The 20961-nt window shown below is 41.4% G+C and overlaps 1 protein-coding gene and 1 pseudogene across 6 annotated transcripts in view; one reads left to right on the top strand and one right to left on the bottom strand.

Moving 5' to 3' along the window:
* LOC150052902 (muscarinic acetylcholine receptor M4) overlaps positions 1-20961 on the top strand; it is a 216548-nt gene that overhangs the window by 42056 nt on the left and 153531 nt on the right. For 3 of the 6 annotated variants that reach the window (XM_090347815.1, XM_090347816.1, XM_090347817.1), the window contains exons 6-8: positions 1221-1287; positions 1867-2013; positions 2287-3323. In XM_090347815.1, the coding sequence (XP_090203941.1) occupies positions 1221-1287; positions 1867-2013; positions 2287-3323 (1251 nt within the window). Of the gene's footprint in view, positions 1-1220; positions 1288-1866; positions 3324-20961 lie in introns of all 6 variants that reach the window. The other 3 variants (XM_090347819.1, XM_090347812.1, XM_090347813.1) reach the window with 1 other exon arrangement.
* Positions 7778-19391, bottom strand: LOC150052903 (small nuclear ribonucleoprotein G pseudogene; annotated as a pseudogene).

The following is a 20961-nucleotide window of genomic DNA, read 5'->3' on the forward strand; positions in this document are numbered from 1 at the left end:
AGAGTGCTTGCCTAGCATGCACGAAGACCCGGGTTCGATTCCTCGGTACCACATACATAGCAAAAAGCCAGGAGTGTTGCTGAGGCTCAAGTGGTAGAGCTCTAGCCTTGAGAAAGTCCAAGGACAGTGCTCAGGCCCTGAGCTCAAGCCTCATGACTGGCAAAACAAAAACAAAAACAAACAAAAAAAAGATAATATTGTTTGTATTAAAGTTGGATTTGTTGTCCTGGGCGCTGTCCCTGAGCTCTTCAGCTCAAGGCTACCACCCTACTCTTGAGCCAAGCCCCACTTCCCATTTTCTAGAGGTGAATTGGAGATAAAAGTCTCCAGGTCTTTTTGTGCTGGGGCTGACTTTGAACCTTAATCCTCACATCTCAGCCTCCCAAGTAGCTAGTATGACAGGCATGAGCTGCCACCGTGTCCAGCTAGGCTATTTTTTTTTAACTGTATTTTTTTTTTTTTTTGTCTTTTCTTTTTTGGTAGTGGAGATCGAACCCAGGACGTTGCACTTGCTAGGCAATCACTTTGCCACTGAGCTACATCCCAGCCCTAGGCTATTTTTTTTAAAGCCAGCTATTTTACTTATACTGAGACTTCCCAGTTACCAGAATCTTGGCCAGTGTAGGTTGTTGTGTGAGAGAGGCACTGAACCTCTTTCAGGGCATAGAATATTCTGTCCTTTACTATTAGGATGGGTTCTTAGATATGAGTGAGTATCTACTTAATTTATCTATTACTGTGATTCAAACCTTAGTGTTTGTCAAAAGTGGGATTATTATTATATTATGTATTCTTTTATTCTGACGAGAAGTACTGTGCATTGTTATTATAGGGTTTTATAGTATAATTTGGGCCATCCTTAAACATGCTATGTAACCCAGGTGGGTCTTGAACTCAGTCCTCCTACTCCTGCTTCTGGAGTGCTGGGATTACAGGTATGCACCATGCTGCCTAGTTTAAGCCTTATTAATTTCTTCAACAGTTTTGAAAGGCTGAGAGTAGTAGCAAACCTCTGTGATTCTAGCATTGTGAAGTTGAAGTAGGATTGGGAGTTCCATGTCAGCATCAGCTACATAACAAGACCTTGTTCCCAAATAAATCAAGAAAAAAAATTGTAAAGTAGATATCCACATAACCCCATAATTATGAGGCAATATTTTTATGAATATAATTTTCCTGTTCTCAGTTAACATAATTTGTCTATCTCTTCTGGATTTCAGTCTAGTGAGGTTTGATCCACTTGGACACTACTTACTCACAGCAATTGTTAACCCTTCTAATCAGCAGGTAAGAATCCAGCACTTCCAACTCCATCTGAACTGTGAGTTGTTTCCTAAACTAGAACTCAGAATTCTGATTATATTAGATACTAATTCTTAATACCCAAGTTTTCCTTTCTACTTAGGATTCAAATTAGCTTCAGTTGTATAGCCAAAGTTACAGCCATAATCTTGATATGAGAGTCAATTCTGAAACACAAGTGAACATCAGTCTCACTATAAGTAAACCTTGTCATCACCAGACAGTGTTGGATAGCTTGTCATTCCTGTCCCTATAACTGTTTAACATTTTATTTTTAATCACTACTTCTATGTCATGGAGATGCCTTTTATAAGACATTGGTTTGCCATGTCTCATTAGTATGTAATGTATTCAGTAGACTGTATTGCTAAATGGAAATGAATAATTAATACTATATGATATTTTTGAATTTGAAGCTAGTAAATTTTCAGTATTTTAGGAATAGAGAGTTGTTGCCTGTATGCAGTGGTTCTTGGATGATTGACAGTTGTTAGTTTTTCTGTATTTACTTGGAAGTTCTACCTAATTGTTCTGCCTGCTGCCTCATGCTGGTCCACATTGCAGGGTGATGATGAGCCAGAAATTCCCATAGATGGAACAGAATTATCCCACTACCGCCAGCGCGCTCTCCTGCAATCACAGCCAGTTCGCCGGACACCTCTCCTCCACAATTTCCTGCACATGCTGTCCTCTCGCTCCTCTGGCATCCAGGTGGGAGAGCAAAGCACGGTGCAAGATTCTGCCACCCCCTCACCCCCACAGCCTCCCCCTCAGCCCTCCACGGAGCGCCCCAGGACTTCCGCTTACATCAGGCTCCGACAGCGGGTCAGTTACCCTACCACAGCTGAGTGCTGCCAACACCCTGGGATCCTGTGCCTTTGCAGCCGCTGCGCTGGCACTCGAGTTCCTTCCCTCTTGCCACACCAGGACAGTGTTCCCCCTGCTTCTGCCAGAGCTACTACCCCTTCCTTTTCTTTTGTACAGACCGAGCCCTTCCATCCCCTGGAGCAGGCTTCATCAGCGCAGCAGGACCAGGGCCTCCTGAACCGGCCATCTGCCTTCAGTACGGTCCAGAGCAGCACTGCTGGCAACACGCTCCGCAACCTCAGTTTGGGTCCCACCCGACGATCTTTGGGAGGCTCATTATCTAGCCACCCTTCTAGGTATCACCGAGAACTAGTTCCTGGGCTGACAGGATCCGAGTGGACCCGGACAGTACTCAGTCTGCACTCACGCTCTGAGGCAGAATCTATGCCCCCACCTAGGACCAGTGCTTCTTCAGTGAGTTTGCTATCTGTGCTGAGACAGCAGGAAGGTAGCTCTCAGGCATCTGTGTACACTTCAGCCACAGAAGGGAGGGGTTTTCCACCATCAGGTTTGGCACCTGAATCAGATGGAGGGAACAATTCCAGCCAAAACAACTCAGGCAGCATTCGACATGAGCTTCAGTGTGACCTGAGACGTTTCTTTTTGGAGTATGACCGGCTGCAGGAGCTGGACCAGAGCCTGAATGGGGAAACTCCTCAGACTCAGCAAGCCCAGGAAATGCTCAACAATAACATTGAATCTGAGAGGCCTGGCCCTTCCCATCAGCCTACCCCTCACAGCAGTGAGAATAACTCTAACCTGTCCCGGGGCCACCTCAATCGTTGCCGTGCTTGCCACAATCTCCTGACCTTCAACAACGATACCCTGCGCTGGGAAAGAACCACACCTAACTACCCATCTGGTGAGGCTAGCTCCTCCTGGCAGGTTCCCAGCACCTTTGAGGGCATGCCATCAAATGGTAACCAGTTACCACCACTTGAGCGAACTGAGGGCCAAACACCTAGCTCCAGCAGGCTGGAGTTGAGCAGCTCTGCTAGTCCACAGGAGGAGAGGACTGTGGGGGTGGCCTTTAACCAGGAAACAGGCCACTGGGAAAGAATTTACACCCAGTCCAGCAGATCTGGAACTGTATCACAGGAGGCCTTACATCAGGATATGCCTGAGGAAAGTGCTGAGGAAGATTCCCTTAGGAGGTAAGTGGTTGCTTTCCTGTCATCTTCTGCAATCCTGTGTCTTCTCTTTGTATTTCTTCTTTTAGTCCTATAGATTTATGGCTCTCTCTGAAATATCTAGGGTACACACATCTTGTTTTTACCATTCCCGTGGGAAATTTTGGTGGCAGAGAAAGGATTGATCCTAGTGGTATGAATCAGTTGCTGTGCTAGCTGTATTCTTGGTTAAACCCAAGGCTCTGGTAGATTATGTGAAAGAGGCATGAAGAGATAAAATCACTGGCTTTCTCTGTCTGCTTTTTGATCTTCTTGAAAGATTGTATATGTAGGACTAGTAAGAAGATGTCCTAGAGTGCTGAGGAAAAAGTAGTAAATGAATACTCCTTTTGATTCCAATTAATATGTTGTACTGGTTCTTTGATTGTGTTGCTTTGATCAGCTGTGTTCATTTCCTAATTCTTAACTTTTTCAAACATTGCAACATGACAGAGGGTCAAGAATTAAATATATATGTACATCAGTGAAAATAACTTTTTTTTTTCTTTTTTACAGATAGGCTTTTGGATATCATTGAAGTTCCTCACTTAAAATTCTTTGCTGTGAGCTGGGTGGGCATAGTAGGTCACACCTGTAATCCTAGCTGAGCTGAGGATCAAGGTTAAAAGCAGGCAGGGGCACAAAAGAACCTGAAACTCTTATCTCCATTTAACCTCTAGAAAACAGGAAGTGGGGCTTGGCTCCAGGGTAGGGAGGTAGCCTTGAGCTTAAGTGCTCAGAGACAGCTCCCAGGCCAAGTTCAAGTCCCATGACCCACAAAAAAAAAAATTCTTTGTTGTGGGTTTTGTACATGGAAAGCATACTACCATTGTATCACATTTCTGGCCCCAAGGTTCTTTGAATGGATCTTCCAAATGGTTATTTACTTTGGAGTGGAGACAAGAATGAGTATAGTTCCTGGTCCACTGCATGGTTCATGTATGGCTCTGTGTACATCTATGTTGATTTATTAGGGATTTCTTTCTGAAATCTAGAAAGGTCAACTCTAGTGTAATCATCAACTTCCAAAATATACCTCAGATCTAAACAGTATAATGCTCTGATTATCTCTACTGAAGCAAGTGAAACTTCTCTTACATAAACTAAAAATGGTGGGAGTATAGATTGGCACCTAATGTTCTTGTCATTTTGGGAGGATACATTAGACGTCACTTAGTCAGTAAACATTCGTTGAATGGTTACAGTTTTTCAGCACTGCTTGGTAGGCATGGTGCCTGGTGGAGTATATAGTGTTATTTTGGAGGCAAAACATATTTACATGACATTTATCAAATGTGTAGATGGGGGCCAGGAGCATTGCCTAGTGGTAGAGTACTCGCCTAGCATGCATAAAGCCCTAGGTTAGATTCCTCAGTACTACATATTCAGAAAAAGCCGGAAGTGGTGCTATGGCTCAAATGGCAGAGCGCTAGCTTAAACAAAAGTGTCCCAAGAACAGTGCTCAGGCCCCGAGTTCAAGCCCCAGGACACACACACACACCCACACCCACATATACACCCACATACACACACACTTAGATGATCAAGTGCTTCCTTGTACAGCACTGATACTAAATGTAATCTAAATAAAAACCAAACACCATAACTTAAAAAAGTCTTCACATCAGAGAAAGGGAAATAGTATCAAACAATGGTTTGTAAGATCCAATACTGAATAATGGGTAAGATTTGAAACAGGAAAGGCCTTTCTATTTTAGTGGAATAACACATATTAAAGGGAGAAAGAATCTGGTATATGCACAGTAGTTGGCAAGTAGTTGGTGAAAGATAGAGGAAGTAGTAACGATGTTACTGTGTTGGCATGAGTAAGATCAGTCCTTGATGAACAGCTTCTCAGTGCCTGCTTTCAGAATATTTTCTTTTGCTGAATATCCTGCCTCAGGGGTCTGAAACTCTTCTTCTCCTTACTAAGATAGATGAGAAGGCAGCTAGTAATGCCTCATATATAGTAAGCACTCAGTTTATTAAAATAGGGGACTGTCTTCAATCATTGCTCCTATAACTCTTCCATTTGTCACTTGTGGGCTTCTGATCAGGTTCTGTCCATTCTGCCCCCCCCCCCCTTTTTTTTTTGGAAGGGATGCTGTTTCTGAGTTCTTCAGCTCAAGGCTACTGCCCTACCTCTGGAGCCACAGCACCACTTCTGGTTTTCTAGTGGTTAATTGAAGATAATAGTTTCATGGTCTTTAGTGCCCAGGCTGGCTTTGAACCGCAATCTCAGCCTCCTGTGTAGCTAGGATTACAGGCACAAGCCACCGCACCCAGGTCCATCCTGCTCTAACCCCACACCTGACTTAACAGTACCTCTTTATGTGGTACTGTTGTAAGCAGTCACCAAGTGTCAGCAGTGGGGAATATCCCCACAGAACTATTTGGTACATGAGAGGACAGTGCTTCTTGGCAGATGCATATATTGATAAATATGTATGGCCTCTAATGATACAAATATCCAAAGGGCCCTTAGCACAAAATGTGTCTCTTATCCTACTTTACAATGTGATGATAGTGGTACCAGTTACTGATACCCATTTATTAGTTATCATTTTTAAAAATTTGTGTGTGAGTGAATACTAGAGCTTGAACTTGGGGCCTTGCATTCTTTGTTTTTGCCAGTTCTGGGGCTTGAACTCATGGCCTGGACACTGTCCTTGGACACTTTTTTCTAAAGGCTAACACCCTGCCACTTGAACCACAGCAGCACCACTTCTGGCTTTTTCTGAGTATGTGGTACCGAGGAATTGAAACCAGAGCTTTGTGCATGCTAGGCAAACACTTTACTAAACTGTGCTCCCAGCCCCAAGGGCTTTGCATTCTTGCTTTAGCTTTAGCCTTTTCACTCAAGGCTGACTTTTTGTCACTTAAGCCACACTTTCACTAGGAAAAAAGTCTGTTGCTAGCAATATGCCACATTAGAGGAATGGCTTAAGTGGTTGAGAGCCAGCTGTGAGCAAAAAGCCAAAGGAGAATTCAAGGTCCTGAGTTTGTGCCCCATTATCTTCACAAAAAGAAGGAAAAAAGAAACTAGAACAACACATGTTGAAATTATTTAAGGGAATGGAATGGGGGAGAGATTGATGCAATGCATTATTTATATATGTGGAAATGTCACAATGAATCCCCCACCCTTAAACTATTGTATGCTAATAAAATGATGTCACCTGACATCATTCATCAAAGCTTGATCAGCCTTCTTTGATCTGTATTATTTACCAACTGCCATAACCCAGGCATATAATTTTGTCTGTACATACTTCACAGTGTTTATCTAAAGCAAGGCTGTCCAGTAAAACTTTCTGGATGATGAACATGTTTGGTAACTAATATAATAACCACTAGTCACATTATTGAGTAATTGAAATATCAGTATTGAAAAGTTAGGGTCTAAGGAGCTAAACTTAATTAAAAAAATACTTTAGCTGGGTGTTGGTGGCTTTATGCCTATGATCCTAGCTACTCAGGAGGCTGAGATTTGAGGATTGTTCAAAGCCAGCCCCGAAACAAAGTTCATGAGACTCATATCTCCATTTAACCACCAGAAAACCGGAAGTGGCGCTGTAGCTGAAGAATTCAGACACAGTGCCCAGGCCCAGAGTTCAAGCCCTATTACAGACAAAAAAATAAAATAAAATTTATTTTTTAGCCAGGCACCAGTGGCTCATGCCTATAATCTAGCAACTCAGGAGGCTGTGATGTGAGGATTGCAATTTGAAGCCAGCCAAGGCAAAAATGTCCCTGTGAGACTTTTTTTTTTTTTTTTTTGCCAGTCCTGGGCTTGGGCTTGGGGTCTGAGCACTGTCCTTGCGTTTTCTCAAGCATAGAGCTATACTACTTGAGCCACAGCACTACTTCTGGCTTTTTTCTGTGGTACTAAGGAATCATTCCGTGCTGGGCCCAGTGGCTCATACACCTTTAATCCTAGCTACTCAGAAGGCTGAGATCTGAGTTCAGAGCCAGCCTAGGCACTAAAGTCCATGAGACTCTTATCTCCAATTAACCACCAGAAAACCAGAAATGGCGTTGTGGCTCAAGTGGTAGCCTTGAGCTGAAGAGCTCAGGAGTAGCACACAGGTTCCGGCCCAGGCCCGAGTTTAAGTCCCATGACTGACCAAAAAAAAGTAAGTGAGCCCAGTGGCTCATGCCTATAATACTTGCTACTCAGGAGGCTGAGATCTGAGGATCAAGGTCCAAAGCCAGCCCGGGCACAAAAGAAACCTGAGAGTCTTATCTCCAATTAACCTCTAGAAAAATGGGAAGTGGGGCTTGGCTTATGGGTATTGCAGTAGCCTTGAGCTGAAGAGCTCAGGGATAGCACCCAGGCCGATCAGGTATGAGCCCCGTGACCTTAACCCCCCCCCCCCAAAAAAAAGTAACTCCGTAAGTAACGACTACTGTACTGTTTTACATTTGAGAATTAGGCATTACTGCTAATTTTTAAACAAAAACATAAAACATTGTTAACAAGAATCTTCATTTTCTACTATACAGTTTGCTTTTTTGATGGTAGGGATGCAGCATTCTAGGCAAGCACTCTACCAATGATTATTAGCTCTGTTTTCAAATGCTTAAAATTTAACTCTTAGTTGTACGAGAGAGGTTTCATTGTGACTTTTCCAAACAATGTATCCTGATCAACTTCCCAATGCTTAAACTACGTTTAAACCACAACACAAACTACTTTGCACTATTAAAATCTTATCAGTTCCTAAGTCTTAAATGGTCTGCATAGAAATGATGATTTATATTTTATTTATACTTTTCCCATGCCAGTCCTGGAGCTTGAACTCAGGGCCTAGGTGCTGTTTTTAGTGTTTTTGTTCAAGGTTAGCACTCTACCACTTGAGCCACAGCTCTACTTCTGACTTTTTTAGTAGTTAATTGGAGATAGATGTCTCATGGACTTTTCTGTCCAGGCTGGCTTCAAACTATGATCCTCAGATTTCAGCCTCCTGCTTAGCTAGGAAGAAATGTGAGCCACTGTCACTGGCTTAAGTATAATTTTCACCAATTATTTTCAAAATTTTTGTAACAGAAAATTTTATATGAAAATGTACGTGACTCAATTTTTATATCATAGTAAAACAGGTCCTTCGGAAAAGGACCAAGATTACTATGCTGAGCAGACATTACTTGACATCTTTCTAAGTCTAAAATGATGACACTAGTTCCTAATATTAGCACTATACTATTCTCATCTCTATACATTCATCTAGCTCAAGACCCATAAAGGGATCAAATCCGTGCAGTATTCCCTGGACATCATTTAATTTCAATAATAGTGTCTTTTTTTTCTATGTGTATGGCACCAAGGTATTGAACCCGGGTCTTTGTGTAGACTAGGCAAGCACTCTACCACTAGGCCAAACTCCTGATCCCCCTCAATGATAGCTTCTTGTCTACAATTTCTTTTCAAGCATGGGAGTATATACTTTGCTTATGACATCTACTTGGAAGGCTTAGAGCTGCTTTCTACATTAATAACAACAACAACAAATTTTTTTTTTGTTCAGTTGTGGAGCTTGAACTCAGGGCTTGAATACTGTCCCTGAGCTCTTTAGCTTAAGGTAACACTCTACCCACTTTGAGCCATAGCTCCACCTCCATTTTTGAGTGATTAATTGGAGGTAAGAGTCTCATAGGCAGGATGGGAGTTTGGCCTTGTGGTAGAGTGCTTGCCTAGCATGCACGGGTGGTAGAGTGCTTGCCTAGCATGCACGGAGGCCCCGGGTTCAATTCCTCGATACCACATACATAGAAAAAGCCAGAAGTGGTGCTATGGCTCAAGTGGTAGGGCTCTGTCTAACCTTGAGAAATCCCAAGGACAGTATTCAGGCTCTGAGCTCAAGCCCAGGACTGGCTCATACCTGTAATCCCAGCTACTCAGGTGACTGAGATCTGAGGATCTCAGGTCAAAGCCAGCCCAGTCACTAAAGTCCATAAGATTCTTAACTCCAATTAACCACTAGAAAACAGGATGTGGAGTACAGTGGTAGCCTTGAGCTGAAGAGCTCAGGGACAGCAGGCCCAGAGTTCATGCCCCATGACCCACAAAACATAAAGGAAGGAAGAGAAGGAAGGTGGGAGGAAGGGAGGGGAGGAGGGAAAGAAAGAAGGAAGAAAGAAAAAAGAAAGATAGATAGGTAGGTAGGTAGGTAGGTAGGTAGGTAGATAGATAGATAGATAGATAGATAGATAGATAGATAGATAGATAGATAGATAGATAGATAGATGTTGGTAATCTCTAATGGATCTGACCTTGCTTTCTTTTCACCAGCAGGTGTCACTGTTGGGCTGCTGTTGCTAGATGGCAGGGAAGGAAAGGTGTTCTGTTTGTGTAGGCAGCTGAATCTTACAACAAAAACCTGTTTTTTTTTGTAGGTAACTATTGTTACTAAATGAATGCAGTTCACAGAAGGTGATTGTGCTTGAAGGGAGTGGATTTTGTTCTCTGGGTTTGTAATGAGAGATAGACTACGAGGTATATTTTGATCCTTTGGTACTGTAAGGATAATAAAGAGGGCATCCTTTTTTCTACATTATTTGTGATTCTGCTTTCATGGAATACTTTTCTTCATCAAAACATTTCATATGATGCACCCTGGTGGCTCATGCCTTTAATCCTAGCTACTTAGGAGGATGAGATCTGAGAATCACAGTTCAAGGCCAACCTGGGCAAGAAAGGCTGGGAATCTCATCTTCCGATAACCACCAGAAAACCAGAGGTGAACTCTCCCAGTGTAAAAAATTGGAGATCTGGCCAGACCTATAGTTGTAGTTAATCGGGAGGCTGAAATCTTAGGATTTGAAGCCAGTCTGGGAAGGAACATCTGTGAGATTTTTTAATAAACTACTCAGAAAAAGCCCACAATTGTGCCATGGCTCAAGTGGTAGAATGCTAGTCTTCAAGAAAACAGAAGCTAAGGGACAGCACCCAACCCCTGAGTTCAAGTCCCTGGACAGGCACAAAAAAAGAAAAAGAAAAAAAAGAAATTGGAGATCTGAAAATTTGCAATTTTGGGGGAGTGGGGCAAATGTAATAAACACAGTGTTTCTAGGAGAAATACTGTTTTATTTATTTTTAGAACTGCATTGATGAGGATATATATACATATATATACATATATTTTTTTTTTTTTTGGTTGATCGTGGGGCTTGAACTCTGAGCTTGGGTACTGACCATGATCTTCAGCTCAAGGTTATTGCTCTGCTACTTGAGCCATAGTGCCACTTCTGGTTTTCTGGTGGTTAATTGAAGATAAGTGTCTCACAGACTTTAGTGCCCTGGCTAGCTTTGAAACACAGTTCTCAGATCTCAGCCTCCTGAGTAGCTAGAATTAAGAGTCGTGAGCCACTAGTACCCAGCCATTGGTGAGTATTATAATGAGCATCTACCAATACCGATCATTTTAATAGTGCTTTGGAGTTTGGCACAGCTAAAGCCTTCTGAAATTCCATGGACCACAAACTTATTTGATCCCATGGTTCTAGTCACACGGGGATTCTCCAGGTAGCCCTCAGCCAAACACTATTGAGTAAAATAAATGATTATGTATGCAGTAGGCAGAGAATGAAAAGATCAAAGTTTGAGGCCAGCCCACACAAAAGTTTGAGATACCCAATCTCAAGCAACAATTGAGAACAGTAGTAAAAAGTCTATAATCTCAAGCCAGGTGCTGTGGCTCACACAATCTTAGCTACTCTCCAGAGAAGCTAGGATTGTGGTTCCTAGAGGTTCATAGCCTGCCCTGGCACAACAGGACCTGAGACTTTTATCTCAGTTAACCTCTAGAAAATGGGAAGTGGGGCTTGGCTAAGGGTAGGGCAGTAGCCTTGAGCTGAAGAGTTCAGGGATAGTGCCCAGGCTGAGTTCAAGCCCCATGACCCACCAAAAAACAAATAATAAAAAAATAAAATAAATATGTATATATATACATACACACACACATTTTTTATGATTTAGTATGGTTACTGATCTTATTTTTTCTTTTAAATGATAAAAAGGGGCTGGGAGTTTGGCCTAGTGGTAGAGTGCTTGTCTAGCATTCACAAAGACCTGGGTTTGATTCCTCGGTACCACATACAAAGAAAAAAGCCAGAAGTGGTGCTGAGACTCAAGTGGTAGAACTCTAGCCTTGAGGAATTCCAAGGACAGTGCTCAGGCCCTGAGCTCAAGCCCAAGACTGGCTAAATAAATAAATAAAATAAAAGATAAAAACTCATTATGTCCTATCTTTTAGTCTTATAGGGAATAATTGGTTCCGTATGTACTTGCTGAATAAATGAAGTTACATTATCTATAATTATACAGGGAAAACATATCTTCCACAGTGAGCTCAGGACCTGGAATTGTTCCTCTGATGTTTTAGTGTGGGGTCATCAGAACTTGTGAACTGGTTGTCTTAAGCCTTTAAAGAAGTCCCTGGCATCTGGCCATGCACCTCTTACTGGCTGTCCATTGAGGACTCCAGGTCTATACCTTCCTTGAGTGTACTGGAATGCCTCTTCTTCATGTGGTATCTCAATAATATTGCTGTCTTTGTCAGTAAATTCTGTTGGTATTTTTTTCTGTTTAAAGATATGTCTGCATTTTCAATTTGATACAATTCACACTAGATGTGAATTGTCAGAACTAAATATATAAAAGTTATGTTTCTCATTAGAGCTTTAGTTTTGCTTTTAATTTCTGTAGAAGACTTACTGAATTTGTTTAAAAGTAACATGAATGCTGGAGTGAGTACATGGCTCATTTTTTTTTTTTTTTTAAGATTCTATAAGCATCTTTGGATGAATCTTCCTTTTCTCCCTTTTCTTCCTAGGCCCTCTGGCATGTTCGGCAAATTTGGTGCCACGGAGCTTACCTTTCCAACTCTTCATTTCAAATTTTGAAAAGATCTTAAACTTTTATTTTATTTTTTTAAAAAACAATAGGGTTGAGTTCTGTTACTTAGCGTTTTTGCTCAAGGTTAGCCCTCTACCACTTGAACCACAGTTCCATTTCTGGCTTTGGTTGGTTAATTGGACCATAAGAGTCTCACAGACTTTCCTGACTGGGCTACCTTTGAATTCAGATCTCAGCCTCCCGAGTAGCTAGGAATACAAGCATGAGCCACTGGTGCTTGGCCTCTATCAGTTTTAATCTATACTATTATTAGTTGAATAAAAGCTCATGTTATAATACTATTTAAAAGCTTTCTATGTTTCTTTATTTACTTATTAATTTTATAAGCCACATATAGCTGGGTTATGTTTTTCAGTCAGTTGTGGGGCTTGAATTCTGGGCCTGGGTACTGTCCTTTAGCTCTTCAGCTCAAGGCTAGTACTCTACCACAGCACCACTTCCAATTTTCTGATGGTTAATTGGAGATAAGAGTCTCATGGACTTCTATGCCCAGGGTAGCTTTGACCACGATCTTCAGATCTCAGTCTCCTGACAAGCTAGAATTTCAGGTGTAAGCCACTATGCCTGGCTATAGCTGGACTTTGCTAGTGTCTGACATTTGAGTTCATCTGTAAATATTCCTGATGATTAAAGATATTTGGAACAACAACAACAAAAAAAACAATAAGGACAGAATCCTTAAGAGAAAATTTTACTTTACTCCAATAATGCAATATGTGTCTAGTTGCCCCTTGAAGACCTGATGGAATTGTTGTCTTTGGTATTATAAATCTTTATAAGTTCTTCTGAGAAGAACTTCTCAAGCCGGGCTCAGGCCTGTAATCACCTACTCAGGAGGCTGAGATCTGAGGATTGAGCCCAGGCACTAAAGTCTTTGAGACTTTTATCTCCAATTAACCATCAGAAAATTGGAGGTGGTGCTGTGGCTCAAGTGGTAGAGTGCTAGCCCAGGGCAGAGAGGCGGGGGGGGGGGGGGGGGAGGAATGAACATAGGGGCCAAGAGCATCATTTCTGAGGTGTTTGCTTGAGTTGTTGGTATATCTGTATCACAGCAAAGGATAGATACAAAATGAAGTTGGACAAGTGATAGGGATAAGATTAGGGTCTTCTATACTACTTAAGTGATTTTTTTTTTTTGGGGGGGGTTGGTCATGGGGCTTGAACTTGTCTGCGGCACTATCTCTGACCTCTTCAGCTCAAGGCCACTGCCCTGCCCCCAGGAGCCATAGCCCCACTTCCAGTTTTCTAGAAGTTAACTGGAGATAAGAGTCACAGGTCCTTTTGTGCCTGGGCTGGCTTTGAACCTTGATCCTCAGATCTCAACCTCCTGAGTAGCTAGGATTACAGGGGAGCCATTGTGCCCGGCTTACTTAAGTGATTTTTATCCCATCTTGAGTGATGAGAAGCCATTATAGTCATCATCACCATCTCCATCATCATCACCACCTCCATCATCATTACCACCGCCACCACAGTTCTGGGGAAGGAACCCCACCGGGCCTTGCACATGCTAGGCAAACATTCTACTATTGGGCAACACATCAGCTCTTATTTAAAAAGATCACTTGTTGCTGCTTGAGACTGCATTGAGGAGGCTCTCTGCTAGTTGGAGTAAAAGCCAATCTCAGATACTTTTAAATTAATTTGTTTCCTGAGGTTGTGGTGAAAACTGAGGGAAGAATCATTGACACTGTCAGAATAAGAAAATGTTTGTGGAGCCGGGAGTTTGGCCTAGTAGTAGAATACTTGCCTAGCATGTACAAAGACCTGGGTTCCATTCCTCGGTACTATATACATAGGGGGGAAAAAAAAGCTGGAAGTGGTGCTGTGGCTCAGTGGTAGTGTTCTAGCCTTGAGAAAGCCCAAGGACAATGCTCAGGTCCTGAGCTTAAGCCCAGGACTGGCCAAAAAAAAAAAAAAGTTTGTAGGAAGAGCTACAAATGAGTGAATTAATAAATGAATCAATACAGTCCATCATTGTATGCATATTACCTACTACAAATTCCAAGCACTACCCCAATCCTCAAATCAGAAGATGTGTTACTAGAAATTATGAGAACTGGCAAGTATTTCAGATGTGCAAATTAGAAATTGAATCTTCTTTTTGTAGAGCTATTGGCTCATAGATAACAACTGCTAATAGTTTATATGTGGTAGCTCCAGAATTTTTTCTATTTTCTTCATGCCTTCTTTTTCCTTTCTACTTCTTCTTTTTAAGATTAGATTTCACTGTGAAGCCCAGGCTTTTCTTGAACTCAGGATCCTCTTGCTTTCATCTCTTTAGTACTGGAATTAAAAGTGTACACCACCTTCTCTGGTTTCATTTTACTTATTTCACTTACGTATTATAGACATTTTTCCTTATTTTTATCATGCCACAATATCTCAACAATTAGATATTGCATGATAATTAATCAGATATCCTAGTGATAGAATTTGATTAGTTTCTGTTTTCTTGTCTCAAAATAGAGCATTTTTGCATACTTGTGTTTTTCTAGAGGATGGAATTTCTTCCCTTCTCCCTCCCTTTCTCCTTTCCTGTCTTCCTTCTCTACTTTGTTGTTTGTCATGGTGCTTGAACTCTGGGCTTAGATGCTGTCTCTGAGCTCTTTAGATCAAGGCTAGTGCTCTACCACTTTGATCTACAGCGCCAACCACTTCCAGGCCACTTCTGGTTTTCTGGTGGTTAATTGGAGATAAGAGTGATGGAGTTTTTGCCCAGGCTGGCTTTGAACTGTTATCCTCAGATCTCAGCCTCCTGAATAGCTAGGATTAGAGGTGTGAGCCACAGGCACCCAGCTCTTTTTCTATTTTCTGTAAGGTTTAAATTACAGTAAGCTGATGAAAAGAGAAAACCAGGAAATGCTTGTTTTCCTAAACTGCACACTGAGTGATGGAGAGCAGAGTGGCTTAACATCTAGAGAAGGGGCAGCAAGAAGGTATGGCCACAGCAGATGGAGATAAGACCCTAGAACCCTCCCATGATCCTAGTGGTGACTGCCCTTGGGTGTGCCATATACCTAGGTAACACAGATATTGGGTGGAAAGAACCAGGACCTTGCACTGTAATTTTTTTGGTACAGGGCTTGAACTTAAGGCCTGTGCTCACTTGTCTTTTATATGGGTGGTGTTATGACCAATACCTCCAGTCTAGCATTTTACTGATTATTTTGGAGATAAAGTTTTGTAAACTTCTCTTTCTGGACTGGCTTCAGAGCTTCAGCTTCTCATGTAGACCTAGAGCCATAAGTATGAATGTTGGGCCCGGGAGTGTAGCCTAGTGGTAGAGTGCCTGCCTAGTATGCACAACACTGGGTTCGATTTCTCAGTACCACATATGCAGAAAAAGCTAGAGGTGGTGGTATGGCTCACGTGATAGGGTACTAGCCTTGAGAAAGCCCAAGGACAGTGCCCTGGCCCAGAGTTCAAGCCACAGGACTGACAAAAACAAAACAAAAGAAACTGAAGTATGAGTGTTACTGGTAAATGAGAATTAATTGTGGAATGTAGCACAAATACTTCCTGTTTTATTTTACTGAATATAATTTCATCATTTTAAATAAATCCTAATGCTGCATCTCAGTAATACATTGATAGAGTTCAGGTACATCCCTTCAAGGTTGAGAAAAACTTGTATTAAGTCTAAAATATATCCACTAACTGGAGATGTTCTGTATTTTCCTGCACATTGGTTAAGAAAAACGGGGTTTTTGTTTGTTTTGTTTAGTTTTTTTCTCTCATCTCTGACGTTCACTTATATACTAGACTACTTAGTCTTTTATGTCTTATTAAATAATGCGGGGAAATCAAGCAACTCTTCTCTGATCATAAGGTGCTGACCCTTGCCTATTTGACTTACCTGCCAGCAGAAGTGGTTAGACAACCATTTCTCTCTGTCTATACAGGGTTGAATACAAAATGGAGGAGTGTCATTGCTTTTAATCATTCTCATCTTTGTTGCTCATTTGCCCAGCTAGGTTACTGTTTATTGGATGAGGAATAGGTTCTTACATTCCCTGGACTGGCTTCCAACTTCAGATCCTCCTGCTTCTGCGTCCTGAATACTTAGATTTACAAGTATACACCACTACACACAAACCTTGTATGAAGTTTTGTTTTTTGTTTTTTGTTTGGGGTTTGAACTAGCTTTGCATTTGTTAAGCAAGTGTTCTACCACTTGAGCCATATACCTAGCTCACTTTGCTGTAGATAATTTTTTAATAACATTTCTTTTATTACCTGGGCTAGATCACAACCCTCCTATCTGTACTTACTGAGTAGCTGAGGAGATTGTCATGCATCACCATACCTAGTTTTTACTGATTGAGATGAGGTTTTCTGAACTTTTAAAAATCTTGGCTGGCATTGAACCTTGATCTTCTTGATCATTACCACCCAAATAGCTAGGACTAGAGGCATAGTCAGGTCCTAAGAGGTGGTTGGTTTTTTTTTCTTTTTTTTTGGAATGTGAAGAGGGTTGTTTTGTTTGTTTGTTTTTTTGTCAGTCCTGGGACTTGAACTTGGAGGTCTGGGTGCTGTCCTTGAGTTTTTGTGTTCTGTACTATCAACCCTGAGTTGTGTGTATGCTAGGCAAGTACTCTACCTTTAAGTCACACTCTGGGCCTTGTTTACAGTTTTTGGTGGTTGTTGAAGATAAGAATTTCAAGGACTTTTCTTTCTGGGCTGGGTTTTGAACCTGAGTAGCTAGGATTATAGGCATGAGCCACCAGTGCCAGCCTTGAAGAGGTTTTAATGTGATAATTATTATACATATTCTGTCTGTGTCTCTCTGGTTTTTTTTTCTTCTTTTATGGCAAAGAATAGGCATAAGTGCATAAAGAATTTGTTTCTTGGGGCCAGGAGTTTGGCTTAGTGGTAGAGTGCTTGCCTAGCATGCACCAAGACCCAGGTTGGATTCCTCGGTACCATATACATAGAAAAAGCTGAAAGTGGTACTGTGGCTCAAGTGGAAGAGCTCTAGCCTTGAGAAAGCTCAAAGACAGTGCTCAGGCCCTGAACTCAAGCCTAGGGCTGGCAAAAATTAAAAAAATAAAATAACATAAAAAAAGAATTTGTTTTTTGAGCTGCCACCCCTGAAGCAGTTCTGTAGGTCCTCCTGGCATTGTGCCCAACAGGCAGCCCTTCTCTTGATGCAGGTCAAATTAGTACCTGTTATGTGGAGCTAAATTATCCCTCATGACAGTCTGGGCTAAATGGTGTAATGCAGGCTTTGTGCTTTTGTATACACACTGAAACATGAAAAGATGTAATCGCTCTGTCAGTCTAGGGAGGTTGGTTGGAATGCTAGGGGGGCTACAGCAAAATCTGTGTGTGCTGAAAATATTTTAAGAACAATTTCCCCTATACTCCCTTCCTTTTTTTTTATAGTGCCTATTCAGGATAGTACTCTGAAACGGTATGTTGGAGACCATTTCAAGACAATAACCCCAGGTGTAGAGTGTTTCTGATTGTATTATCTGTTTTGCCTATTGTGGTTGGTTCCAGCCCCTAGAGTTGTGTATTAATTTCCCTTCTCCTGGATTTCTTTTCTTTCTTTCCCCCCCCTCTCTCTCACTCTTTATTTCTTTCTTTCATTTCTGGTGGTGGGGCTTGAACTCAGGCCTGGGTGCTATCCCTGAGCTCTTTTGATCAAGGCTAGCACTCTGCCACTTAGAGCCACAATCTTTAGATTTCAGCCTCCTAAGTAAATAGGATTACAGGCATGAGCTATTGGTGTCCTGCTTGGATTTCTTATTATTTAGGGGAGGGAGTTAAGTCTATCTTATTTCTGCTCCTTCTTGAGAGTACTCTGATAATATGTCTGAATGGACAGATTCTGCTTTAGTGAGTGAAAATGTTATCGATGATGAATAGTCTTGAGATATATTTAGCCCAAACATTGTTTCAGAAATGTTTAGTATTTCCACATAAATTCATATTTGAGAATTCTTTTGAAAACAATTAGAAAATCTAGCAGCACTTGCTTGCATTTTGCTTCATAACAATAAATGGGGATTAAGTAGTTGTTGTTCCTTTAATTTAATTTCATTTTATCTTTTTTTTTTTTTTTTTTTTTTGACAGTCCAGAGCCTGAACTCTGGGCATGAGCACTGTCCTTGGACTTTCTCAAGGCTACTGCTCTACTACTTGGCAAGCACTCTACTGTTGGGCCAAACTCCAGGCCCACTTGTTGCTCCTTTAGTGAAGGCATGGACTTTTAAAAATTTGAGGCAGAGCCTCATTGGTTAATCCGGGTTAGCCTTTAACTTTAGATTTTCAGCCTTTACCTTTCAAGTATTGGGATTATAGGCCTGTGCCACCACTTTTTGTGAGGAATAGTGAAGTTCCCCCCCTTATGTCTCTCCCTTCTTTCCTTCCTTCCTTCTTGCTTTCAGTAGTGAGGTTTGACTCCAGGGCTTGCTTTTGCTAGGCAGGTACTCTGTACTGGTTATGCAAGCCCTATACTGGTTATTTTTGAGGTAGGGTCTTCCTTCCTTCCCAGGCATGCACCTGAACCACAATCCTTCTTTATTATTTCCCTTCCACTGTAGCTGGGATAACAAGCTTGTACCATCATGCCTAGTTTTACTTCTTTCTTTCTTTCTTTCTTTCTTTCTTTCTTTCTTTCTTTCTTTCTTTCTTTCTTTCTTTCTTTCTTTCTCCTGATTTTTAGCCTCCCAAATATCTAGGATTACAAAGCATGAGCCACTGGTGCCTGTCTTAGGCATGAATTTATTAATTTCTTAGTCTGCACTAGGTTGGCGCACCAAGGTTCCTATTTAAATTAAGTTTTGTGTATTTGATCATTACATTAGTTCCAGCAAAAGGTGTTAATTAGGTATGGAATAGTACTTCCTAGGTGCCCTGGCAAATGGTTCCACCAGGGGGAGGCACTGGACATTGCAGTATTCTGACCTCCACCCCTTCCATCCTGCCTGCTTCACCCAGAGAGGCTCTCTTGCTGGCTGTGGGCTGACATGCTGACAGCCCCCTCACCTGAGAAGCTGCTTGATTTTCTTTTTTTTTTTTTTTAATAGCAACACTTAGCAAACTCCCCCTCTGTTTCCAAAGGGAGAAAGAGGAGGCTTCAAGCTAATTTGCTGGGTGGGGCTCACCTTAGGAGAGCAGATCTCCATTTTGTCAGGTTAGATAGTGTGAGAACAACCTTCTATTGGACAATGCAAATGGACTATGTAAACATTTTCTTGCACTTGTAAGGAGAACATCTTTGGACAGAGTTATGAACAAGTGATTTGAGTATTACCTGTCAGGTAAGTAAAATCAAGCTGGTGCAGTAGTAGAAAATTATAACTGGATGTCAGTGGCTCATGCCTATAATCGTAACTACTCAGGAAGGTGAGAGCTGAGGATCATGGTTCAAAGCCAGCCTAAGCAGGAAAGTCTGTGAGACTCAGATCTCTGTAATTGAAGCACTAACTTTAACCAAAAACAAACAAACAAAAAAATGCCACAGGGACAGCACCGAAACCCTGAAATCAAGCCCCAGGATCAGCAAAAAATAAAAATAAAATAGAAACATAAAAAAAAATTAGGCCAGGGGCCAGGAGTTTGGCCTAGTGGTAGAGTGCTTGCCTAGCATGCATGAAGACCCAGGTTCGATTCCTTGGTTCCTCATACATAGAAAAAAGCTGGAAGTGGTACTGAGGCTCAAGTGGTAGAGCTCTGGTCTTGAGAAAGTCCAAGGACAGTCCTCAGGCCCTGAGCTCAAGCCCAGTACTGGCAAAATAAATAAATAAAATTAGGCTGGGAGTTTGGCCTAGTGGTAGAGTGCTGGCCTAGCATGCACGAAGACCTGGGTTCGATTCCTCCATACCACATACATAGGAAAAAGCCAGAAGTGGTGCTATAGATCAAGTGGTAGATCTCTAGTCTTGAGAAAAACCAAGGACAGTGCTCAGACACTGAGCCCCAGGCCCAGGACTGGCTCCCCCCCCCCAAAAAAATATAATAAAGTCTGAAAATATGATCTTCTCTAGAGAATTTTAGGTTCTTGACATTGCACCCTTTTTTTAGGTGCATCAGAGAAGTCATAAATATAACTCACTTTGCTGTTTCATTTCTCTGTTTTCTATACATTTTTACATAGTTATTTCTACCTTTTCTCTTTGTTCTCTTGGCTTACTTCACCTGGTAAAGTGGCTGTTTTTCTGTTAGCATGGGCAACCTTTCTTTCCACATGTGTTTTACAGATTTGCTTTCAGCAATGTTTCATGTATATACTATAGTGTTATTAATTATATTCAGCATGCAGTGTTATTGAACTTTGTTGTAGAAGTCAATAGAAAATTTTTATTTTGCATGATTAAAACTCTGTAACCATAAAACAACAATTTAAGGGGCCCCTGGCAACCACCATTTACTTGTGTTTCTATGAGCTCACTTCAGTACTACTTTAAAGTGTGATTACTTATATATTTAAATTATTTTCTTTTTGCAGTACTATAGACAAAATCTAGGGAATTACATATTTATATGGTACACTAGCATACTACCACAAAACAGGTAGTCATGCCTATAATACTAAGAAATTGGGAAAATAGCAGTTCATGATAAGGCAGTCCTCTTCTCTACAGAGGGCAGTGATTCAAATGCATGTGTTATTCTAGCTTCCATAAAAAGCTAATGTTTTTGGTTTTTGCCAGTCCTGGTTTGAACTCAGGGCTTGAGAATTGTCCTTGGGCTTTC

This window comes from Megascapheus bottae, chromosome 16 (genome assembly GCF_031878675.1).
Source record: "Megascapheus bottae isolate mThoBot1 chromosome 16, mThoBot2.hap1, whole genome shotgun sequence".
Lineage (NCBI taxonomy): Eukaryota > Metazoa > Chordata > Mammalia > Rodentia > Geomyidae > Megascapheus > Megascapheus bottae.